The sequence below is a fragment of the Aulonocara sp. 'chitande type north' Nkhata Bay genome, linkage group LG22 (genome assembly GCF_057382095.1).
Source record: "Aulonocara sp. 'chitande type north' Nkhata Bay isolate Kocher_YH1m ecotype deep benthic linkage group LG22, A_spYH_male_GT1.1, whole genome shotgun sequence".
In the NCBI taxonomy this organism is placed as follows: domain Eukaryota; kingdom Metazoa; phylum Chordata; class Actinopteri; order Cichliformes; family Cichlidae; genus Aulonocara; species Aulonocara sp. 'chitande type north' Nkhata Bay.
The window spans coordinates 34,849,965-34,861,201 of NC_141364.1; the positions used below are offsets into that span (position 1 = coordinate 34,849,965).

Consider the following 11,237-nt stretch of genomic DNA (forward strand, 5'->3'; position numbering starts at 1 on the left):
TTAGCACAGAAAAATATTGTAACTATACAATGAAAACAATGAAGTGGACAATATGAACTGTTACATCAGCATTATGGATTCATATTCCCATGCAAAGAAGGTGCACATCCTCTTTTGAGTTTTTTCCCCTCGGGCGTACCTCGGAAGAATTCAAGATAAGATGAAAATGCGTACTTATTCATGACTTTAACCCTCCCAAAGATATCTAGCTCTGTTTGCTCATCATGGATAATAGCACTCATAATCTGCTTTGATTTAATGTACAGTGCATTTTCCTTTGCAACAACTTGATCTAACCAAATCTGCATGTTCTGTGGTGCCATTTCAAAGTTGTCAACAGCACAGCCATAGAATCCTCGTTTCAAATGTTCAGGCCAGGGTTGATCGGTTATCATGGGGTGGTCATCCCTCACAAATGCTGTGCACAAGGGACTGTCACTTCCTCGTGAGTGGCCTACTTCACAACCAATGACAGTCATGAGGAAAAGTGAGAAGGTTCTGAAGTTACGCACCGATGCTGAAAACACAGCTGCCATAAAATAATGGCCCCATCGCTCACAGTTGTAATTACACTGCTGAAACTGGAAGGTTTGGCGACAGAAGTCATTGAATTTTGATGGTTTGAGACCCTCTCTCAGCTTCTCCAGGGAGGACTCGTCCTGCTGGTCCTTAAAGCTCTGAAGAAAATTTTGAATTTCCACTTGATTGTCAGGATCCATGAATTTTCCCACCAGAGTTGCATTCAGAGTTTTCCCGTTTACTTTGTAAATGCATTCATTGAGAACGTAGTAAAGGTCCAATGGAATTTCTTCTCTGGCATTGTACCGTATCTCCACTAGCAGATGTTGAATGCTTATGATATGCTTCAGGATAATGTTGTCTTCTCCTGCTGCTGGCTTTTCTAGCCAAATTGCTTTAAGGTGTCTTGAATCATCTGTGGTATAATCAGGAGCACGCCTTCTTTCGTTTTCCTCAAAAAACAAGCTCCAAGTCAGCCCCTCCAGGCAGTCGATAAAGTGATACTTTTTGCGCAGTTCCATTGGGACAAACATTTGCGGGTGGCTTGGCCAGTCCAGTATCTGCAGATACAAAATATTTCCTTTATAATTGTGAAATACTGGTCCTGGACAGCCAAGTTCCTTTTTTATCACCAGATCACCTCTTTGGTTTAGTTCAGCTTTGACTGTGCTGTAGTGCTCATGGGACCTCCAGACACCGTTAGTTGTCGTCAGTATATCACCATCAGAATTAACTGACAGGAGTGTGTTGTATAGGCTGAGCTTTGTTTCCACACTAAAAGACCGGAGACTTTGTAGGAACTGCAACATGAAGTGTTGGTCATTTCCAATATTGCAGCTTATGAGCCTGATGGTACCAAGATGACCAATGTTTGTTTTAGTTTTTAAGATGAAAACAAATCTGGCAAGTTCCTTTGGGTCATAACCAGCTAACTGGGCTGCTCCAGTAGGGCTTTGACTACCATGGCCAACCAGTACAATGTCATGATTTCTAGTCGAAAACAAATTGCTTCCTTGCAGAACGTACAGTGCCCTCTTATGGTACATTAGCAGATTTGATGAACTGGGATGCTTCTGGAACAGGTAAGTGGCTGACTCAATCACTGCAGGTTCCTCTTCCATGATTACTATCGTTTGATGGCTGTATTTTGTGTCATTTTCCCTGAGGATTACATGAGTTTTGTTAGACATTAATTATGCCTCAAATTGTTATTGTATGTGAATGTATAACTTTCTGACTAATTTAAATAAACTGGAATGATTTCATCTATCACATAAGAAAAAACAAGTAGGCAACACCCAGTTAAAGAAAACACTGCATGATTTTGGCAATTAGTTATTCTCTGACATTGTGTTGGTATTGTGAAATGTCTGAAAATCACAATCAACATGCCAATTTTGATTTGAAGTCCCATTTTGGGCTTTCCAATTTGTCTGCATTATTACTGTTTTTACTATTAGAGTTATTGGAAATGCATCCGTCCATGATCTGGTGCCATATCGCAGGGCCAGCAGTCAGCCACCTCTTCCAACTCATCCAACAAAACACAGATGGGTTCCCAGGCCAGCCAAAAAATATAATTTCTTTGGCGTGTCCTGGGTCTACCCTGGTGCCTCCTCTCAGTAGGACATACCCAGTACACATCATCCAGTGGGTTTCCAGGGGGCATCCTAGTCAGATGCCAGAACCACCTCAACTGGGTCCTTTCGATATAGAGGCGTAGCGGTTCTACTCAGTCTCTCTGAATGACTAAATTTCGCACTCTATCTCTATGTCTCTGATCTGAAGTGGGAACTCCACCCTTTTCCGGCTGACAACCATGGCCTCATTATCCCCAAAAAGCAGAGATGAGATCTGAGTTCCTTTCCAGTATGCTGACATAGACCTTGCTCGGGAGGCTGGGGAGTGTGAGACCCCTTGTAGAAGATGCATGGTGACCCGACCACATTGTCACATCTTTCCACACTTTCTTTTATTTTGGTTGTTGTTTCTTGAACACTCGGCCGCAGCTTTTCAGCTGCCAGCCATACATTCACAACAACAATGCAACAACCTCCACCGCAGCCACACCACGAACCACGTCGACCTATGACGAACTATGCGGTCAAGTGTCAGCCAGGACCCCATCCGAGCTGCCCCAGATCCTCTATCAACTGGATCCAATGCTTGGTCCAGTCCTGCAATTGTTCCCACTGGCAGCAAAACACCGCCGCTTGCTTCCTCCAAGTGGCCACGAGCATGTCGCATGACGGACCCAACGACACAGTTCGTTCATTTCAGCACCTTTATTTTGGTGAATGAGCAGGTGGTGGAGCTTGCTCAGCTGCCAGGAATGGGTGCAGCAAAACACCACCACCTGCTCCCCCCGCGTGACTGCGAGCTCGGCCACCATTTGGGCCCGCACCTCCCCTCCCGCCCGGTCGTGGTCAAGCTATGCCATGATCCTGGGTTTTGGCACCACTGCAGAAGATGCATGGCAGACCGACCACATTGTCACACCTTGTTTACCTATCTTAATGGCCTCCAGTAATGGGTGAATCATCCCCTTCTTCCCCAAACTTGGCTTCTTCTACAGAAGGCATGTCAGTGGGATTAAGGAGGTCCACAAAGAATTCCTTCTACTGTGTAAGTATGTCCTCAACTGAAGTCAGCAGTGCTCCCTACACACTATACACTGTGTTAGGACCTCTTTCCCCTCCTGAGTTGCCTTACAATTGAACCTTGGAAAAAGACTTTGGGACTGCGTCAAAGCGATTCTGGTCTTTTTCCATGCTCTCACTCAACTCCTTCCGCATTCAACTTTTTGCTTTAACCACTGCCCAAGTTGCATTCCAGTTGGGCTGCCAGTGTCCATCATCTGCCTCCAAAGTCTCATACACTAACCAAGGCTAATAAAATTCCTTCTTCAGCTTGATCACCTCAGATGTTGACTGTCCAGTTAGGGGATTACCACCACAACAGAAACAAGCCACCTTGAAGCCAAAGCATCATACAGCAGCCTCAGCAATGTAGGTGCAGAACATGGTCAATATGGACTCAGTGTCCTCAGCCTTCCTCGAAATGATGTCAAAGTTCTGCCAGAGGTGGGAGTTGAAGATCTTATGGGCAGAGGCCTCTACCAGGCCTTCCCAGTGCATCCTCATATTTAGATTCATGAAGTCTGTCCAGCATTCTCCCCCACCAACTGATCCAGCTAACCACCAGGTGGTGATCAGGTGATATATTGACAGCTCAGCTCCTCTCTTCCTAAGAGTGTTCAGAACATACAGTCACAGATCTGATTATGCAATTTCAAAACACTAACATGTGACCACGTGACCATGTGACCGGTGACGTCTCCCAGTAGGACAATGGAGTCACCCAATGGAGCACCCTCAAGAGCCCCTCCCAGCGACAGGCTGGATACCCTGAGCTATCGTTCAGCGCATGAGGGCAAACGACAGTCAGGACCCATTTCCTGGCCCAAAAGCACAAGAAAAAAACCCTCTCGTCCACCAGCAAAAACTCCAACATACAGGCAGAAAGCCAAGGGGTTACAAAAATACCCACCCCCAATGTGCTGCTTCTCACTGAGAGCAACACTGGACTAGAACAAAGTCCAGCTCCTCTCCAGACTGGCTCCAGAACCCAAGGCGTGCATCGGTGTGAGTCACATCTGAGTCATCTAGCCGATGTCTCCAACCTCACGCACTAGCTCAGGCTCATTCACCACCAGAGAGGTCACATTTTGTTTCCCAGTCATCTCAATAGGCGGGGAATAGTCTGCCAGGACCTACGCCCTTTGCCCCCACCTAAAAAGCATTTGAATTATTAACATTACCTCTTTTAAGTATTGCTTACGTCAGTCTACAGCTATGTTAGTGATACTCTGAATCCTTCTCTAGGTCTTAGAAATACAAATTTATCTTCATGATTTTAAGCTCAAATACACCGCTCAAATATTAAAGGAACTCTTTTTAATCAGAGTATATCATCACCTCAGTTAAACGTCTGGAATATTGATCTGGCCAGTTAATTGGGAGAGGGGGGTTGTTGATCACTTTCATTTGCTTTGGTGTTAGTGAAACTATCACCAGGTGCACTAGTGAGGCAACACAACCCCCAAAACAGCTAGACCATTTCTGACCAATTTTTCAATAGTTTTGCATATTACTAGGGTCATTTTCCTAACGGTTGAATGAGGCAATACCTTGGCCCTAGAGAGGTTGCACAGATAGCCAGAAGATTTGCTGTGTCTTCCAGCATAGTCTCATAATCATGGAGGAGGTTCCAGGACAGAGGCGGTTCCTCTAGGAGAGCTAAACAGGGCCAGAGAAGTCCTTAAACATCAACAGAACGGGTATCTGCTCATTTGTTAAAGGAGAAACGGGATAAGCACTGCCAGAGCCCAACCAAACTACCTCCACCAGGCCACTGGTGTGAATGTCTCTGACCAAACAATCAGAAACGGATTGTGTGGTCTGGGTGGCCTGAAGAATTGACATCAACACTGGGCCCTGTGCTCCACACTGTGGAGCCTCACTGGCATATGCCATAAAATACCAGAATTGGTAGGTCTACAACTGGAAACCACTGGTTTCCACAGGACAGCACAGACAGCAGGTTCACCTGGTGAAGCCACGAAGAATGTTTTGGTGCTTATATTATCATTCAGCACGACTGGTTTGGTGGTGGGTCAGTGATGGTCTGGGGAAGCAGACACCATGACTACCATTAGGTATTGGGATGAAATCCATGGACCCATCATCAGACTTTACACTAGTGCAGACGGTCTTGGTTCCTCCTGGTGCACAACAGTGCCCGAGTATTCCTTCATCCTCTGATCAGAGCATTGAAGGATCAAGAAATTGATATGACTGACTTGCCCTTACACAGACGTAAATCCAACAAAACACCTCCAGGACATTACTGTATATGAAAGTCCATCCATCACTGCCAGGTTCAGACTGTCCAGGAGCTCAGTGATACCCTGGTCCAGATCTGGAAGGAGATGCCCCAGGACACGATCTGTTGTCTCATTAGGAGCATTCCCTGTCAATGTCAAGGGACATTGTTTTTCTATGTAACATTGAACCTACAGATATGCAGTGCTTGTTCCATCTTGGGACCCCTTCTGTTTAACATCTACATGCTCCCACTGGCACAGATTATAAACAACAACAAAATAAACTATCACAGCTATGCAGATGACACACAAATATATATCACAATGTCACCAGGAGACCGAGGCCCTGTACAGGCTCTTGGTAAATGCATTGAGGAAATCAATGACTGGTTGTGCCACAATTTTCTCCAGCTAAACAAAAACAAAACTGAGGTAATAGTCTTTGGCGCCAAAGAAAAACGATTACAGGTCACCAGAGAACTTCAATCTATACATCTAAAAACCACAAACCAGGCGAGAAATTTGGGTGTAGTGATGGATGCAGACCTAAACTTAGAAAAACACATTAAGACAATAACAAAATCAGCTTACTATCACCTCAAGAATATATCAAGGATCAAAGATCTGATGTCTCAACAGGACCTGGAAAAACTAGTCCATGCATTCATCTTTAGTAGGCTTGATTACTGTAACAGCATCTTTACAGGTCTACCTAAAAAATCAGTCAGACAACTACAGCTCATTCAGAACTCTGCTGCTCGAGTCCTCACTAAGACCAAAAAAGTGGACCACATCAGTCCAGCTCTGAGGTCTTTACACTGGCTGCCTGTCCGTCAGAGGATAGACTTTAAAGTTCTGATGCTGGCCTATAAAGCTCTGAATGGTTTAGGACCAAAATACATCAGTGACCTCCTGACCCAGTATGAACCTTCCAGATCCCTCAGGTCATCTGGATCCGGTCTTTTATCAGTTCCCAGAGTCAGAACCAGACACGGAGAAGCTGCATTCAGCTTTTATGCTCCTTATATCTGGAACAAACTCCCAGAAAGCCTCAGATCAGCTGAAACACTCAGTTTATTTAAATCCAGGTTGAAGACTCACCTGTTCTCAGCTGCATTTGAATAAAGCACCAAATCCACACTTTAAGCTTAAATTTCAAAACTTACATTTAACTACTGATTTTATCTACTGTTCTGATTTTATCTGTTTTGATTTTATATACTGTTGTTTGTTTGTTTGTTAATTAGTTAGTTAGTTTATTTGCTTGTTTTATTCAATTTTAAATCATGCTTTTTATTTGTTCTTGTTTCTAATGTCTCTGTAAAGCACTTTGAATCACCTTGTTGTTGAATTGTGCTATACAAATAAACTTGCCTTGCCTTGCCTTGCCTTGTTCCCTGCCAGGCTTAATCTAGTGTTAAAAGTATCGGTCTGTTACATCATGCGGTGGCTTACCAGTGTCCTGGAATGAAGGTGGATTGATTCCTTTGAACATTCCAGTCTGCAATGACAGAGAATCAAACAATAAATCTGTCTGAATGTACTATCAGGGAAGGTCCTATGTGCACAGTGATATGTCATAAGCCATAATGACAGTGTGGGGGGCAGATGGCCACAAGGCCACAAGGCACAGTCAACAAACCCGCACAAATTTCCCTCCCCACTCCAGCCTAAGAAATGTATAATAAGGACTACCCATGGAAGGAGAGGGCCAGCTCCCCAGTTCCCCACACCCCACCAGATCCGGGGCTGCCACAACAACATTCTGGAGTATGATCTACGTGAGCACCAATTGACTGTAGTGTTTTCTACACTCACTGGTCAGCACCCACTATCCCCACTGCAAAGGGTAGTTTAGAGTATGCCGATGACGGGCTTGGATCATCTGCATACTGAGTCCTAACATCAGTCACCCACTAAATAAACAAAGGACCAAAAAACAGGAACAAGCTAGCCTGGCCCGAGTTTGACACATGCTTCTCCCAACGTGCTCAAACTATCCTCTTACTGAGGATTCATTTGGTGGCTGAATTAAAGTTATTTCGGACATTTTTTTTCCACCGATGCATTTTTATTTATTATTGCAGATCAAAATTAAGTAGCTTTGTTTTACATATGTACAGAAATACATTATCACTGTAAAGACCACTAACAATGGTGCTGTAGACTTTAAGATATCATGTTACTGATATATATTCCGTCTTTAACAATTCTACAATGAAAGAAGTGCTATTTCAAAAAAAGACATCCTGATATGTTTACATTAAAAAAAAACATATAATGATCTTACCAGAGTTCATTCCTGCTGCCAAAGACAGCTGAACAATAAGCCAAAATCCACTGAGTTTCAACATAGCTGTGACGCTCTGTGAAGTGCAGCTGAAATGAAGTTCACTGTGGATTCAGCAGATAGACGAGCTTCAGGTTATATCTCTGCCCACATTTGGTTAGATAGTAATGTAAATGACAAACCTGCATCTATGCCCATGCAGTTAAACAGTTACTTCACTGTTTAAAGTGTGTGCACCAACATATTCTTTCTGCTCTGACTGTGAATTACTACCATTCATAACTGACTCAATTTCCTAATTGACACATGCAAATGTTGTAAGTGTAGATCCCACTGAGATGTCCCAGCAGACAACTTCACTTTTAAAACAGCAAGTAGATTATTTACAAGGTGCACTGCTGTTAAGAACATCATGTGAGAGATGAAAAAAAGACTCCCACCTCATTAAAATGAGTCAAGATTAAATATTAGAGTCTTTATATTTCAAGAGAGAATCTATTGTAAGAGTTTGACTGTTTTGTAAAAAAATATCACACATAAAAGTGGAATGAAAACTGTGACATTAGTAATAATCATATCCTAAGTGCACTGGACAACAGCCAATGCTAAGAAAATAAGCTCGAGGTGTTCACAACAACAGTCGCCTCAAGGTGCTTTATATTGTAAGGTAGAGCCTACAGAGAAAAAACCAACAATCATATGACCCCTATGAGCAGCACTTTGGCGACAGTGGGAAGGAAAAACTCAATTTTAACAGGAAGAAACCTCCGGCAGAACCAGGCTCAGGGAGGGGCGGGGCCATCTGCTGTGATTGGTTGTGGTGAGAGAAGGAAGACAGGATAAAGACATAAGAAAATCCACCTGCCAAACTCCTTGTTGACTGCTGGTGACTGCCCCAACAACAAACTTGCCCACTCTTGCTTAAAATATGACTTTAGCTGCTTAAACAAATGGATGAATGGAACCGTAGAATATCCTGTTCAGTCTGAGACAATCTGGGGAGCTGTTTTCAGCAGTTTACCCCTAACTGGATTAGTACTGGATGTGCACTGCTGCACGTTTTCAGTTATTGACAGTTTTTGCAGGGCTGGACTGGGACAAAAATGTATATGTGTATATATTTCATTTTGTATGATTATTATTATTGAAAAAGGTTTTAATCAGGTACAGTTGTTGTTGGGTTAGTTCTTAGTTGCCTGCAACATGTGACAATAATTAAAAGTCACACTTGAGCTATTAGCAGTGACTCGTGATCAAAGCAACCGTTCATTTTAATCCTTGAATCTCTCCCTTCCTGATTACGTCCCTTCATCTGTTTTCTTACCATTTAATTTCACCTTCCTCCATCTCTTCCTTACTTCTCCACAGCTGATGCGAGCAGCAGGTCTGGTTACTAGCTGCTTGTAGCTGTTACAAGCTGTTACTAGTTGTAACTAGTTGTTGCTGGTACTGTTCAAAGGTATGCCAGATTACCAGTCCAGCCCTGGTTTTTGCTCCAATGAACAGAGACAGTTGAAAAGCAAACACTGGAGCCTGTTCAAACCTGAGACTGTCTGAAGCACTGGGCAGCATTGTGGTTCAGTGGTTTTTATAGTTTTCTTTCTGAAGTATCTACCCCGTCACGAGTTTGGTAACTATGGTTCTCGTTCTCTACCTTGGTTGTTAGTTTCCTGTTGTGCTCTTCCCAGTTGTGTTGTGTGTCTGTCCAATATCTTTGTGTTCTGTCTCTATGTCAAGCTCACGTGTCTTTATCTGTGTGCGTATGTGATACTTGCTGTTTTATTGTGACAGACCCTCATCTCGTGTGTGTCTTCAGTTTTGCGTCCCCTCTCTGCCTGATTCCCTCTTTTGTATATATCGTCTGTTTCTCTGTCATCATCATCTTACCTTCCCTCACACTGTGTGTTCAGTTTGTGTGTAGCTTCCCAGTGAAGAAAATCCTTAGTATCAGCCCAATGTGAAGTGTCACTGATTACTAATTGTTTGCCCTTCTTTTCAATTTAACTCAACAGATGCCTTTCCCAGATATCTTAGCAAAAGGTGATAAAGGGAAGAAGAAAACTGAGCAGGTGGCTGACCGTCCTCTTCCCTGAAATTATGTGCTCTCATTTGTGAAGAGAATGGGATGCCATGGCAGACCAGCCAGTTCCAGTATTCTTTGGGGAACGTCAGACGATTTGGCTGGTGCTGGAATGTGAGCGCGTCCCGCTACTAAAGGACTGGCAGCGTTTGTTCTGTTCCTCATTGCACAAAGACAGCGGTCCTGAGGCACAGTGCTTGCCTTTCTACAGTCCTGTCCTGCTTCCCCTGGTATCTCTACCACAGTCTTTCACAGCGGACGTCAGCTGCACCTAAACTGAAACATAACTCTGCCGTCTGCACAGAGTTTCTGCAGCACCAGCGAAACGTTCAGCGTGATTCTTGGTTTAGTTGCCAGATGTTTTTCATTTTAATTCTGCTTGTTTTTTATAGCTCAATAAAAGCCATTTGAACACAGTTATTTGTTTTTCAAAACAAATTGTTGTAGTTTTCTGTTTTGGTCTGTTTGTTAGCAGAATTAAATGTTCAGGCACAGGAAGTGAGTTTTCATTGTAAAACAAAATCTCATCAATCCTTTGTTCTTTTTTTGTAGTTTTAAGTGAAAATTTACATAAAGACATACAGCAGCAGAAGATTTTTATTACTTTAAAATGTTTTTAACAACAAATATAGCAAAGTGAACAGTACTAATGTTTTTATGGCAGTATTATCATGTTATTACATGAAGTAAAGCCAGTGTTTATTAAGCTCAGGTCTTTCAGTATTCACATCCATCAGTGTGTAGTTGGTAAGAACTGTAATTAACAGTATACTGTAATTACTGTAATTGCACTTTTTTTAAAATAGCTGGTAAATGATGGTATTAATTATGGAATAAAAGTACCAGATTTTTCACATAAAACGACTTTTTTATTACCTTGTAAAAATATGGACATTTTCTTTATTTTAATTGTGAAAAACTTGATGGTAAATTTCTCTTATTTTATGCATTTGTTTCTGGCGCTCCAGCTGCCAGAGTGTTACCAGCATGCTTGGCAGAGAGAGAACCTGACGCTGTTTAAAGGTTAACATGGATTCTTTTGTGAATATTAAATGTTTTGCTCTTGTAATGACCTTTAGTGGTCGATCACTCCTAGAAGAGTAACTGTTGCTCTTGACAATTTTGAACGTGGACTTTGTATCTGAACTCTTCAGAGGTGGCTTTGTAACCTTTTCCAGTGTGCAAAGCAACAAGAAATCTTTTCACTGAATTCTTCAGAAATCTTCCTTTTTTAGCACATATCATTCATTGATTAGGTTCTCCTTCTGACTTATAAATTCATTATTTTTTATGTTATTTTTCTGTGAAAATATGGAAAATCTCAAAGGATTCACAAACTTTTGCTATACTTGTCTTAACACCTTCATGTTTGATACTGAGAGGCATTCAGTCTGTTACCACATGGCTGTTTCCAGGTCACTGATAATCCTCCCCAATCTTCTTTTCTCCTCATTAGCCATCTT

The 11,237-nt window shown here is 42.5% G+C and overlaps 1 protein-coding gene across 1 annotated transcript; it reads right to left on the minus strand.

Annotated features, from left to right (window-relative positions):
* Nucleotides 1–65: 65 nt before the first annotated feature.
* Nucleotides 66–7,758, minus strand: LOC147304562 (uncharacterized). Its single transcript, XM_086280562.1, has 3 exons — nucleotides 7,695–7,758; nucleotides 6,860–6,905; nucleotides 66–1,680 (listed from the first exon to the last, which is right to left on the minus strand). Exons 1-3 carry the CDS (start codon nucleotides 7,756–7,758, stop codon nucleotides 72–74), a joined length of 1,719 nt encoding a protein of 572 aa, XP_086136688.1. The 3' UTR covers nucleotides 66–71.
* Nucleotides 7,759–11,237: the final 3,479 nt, after the last annotated feature.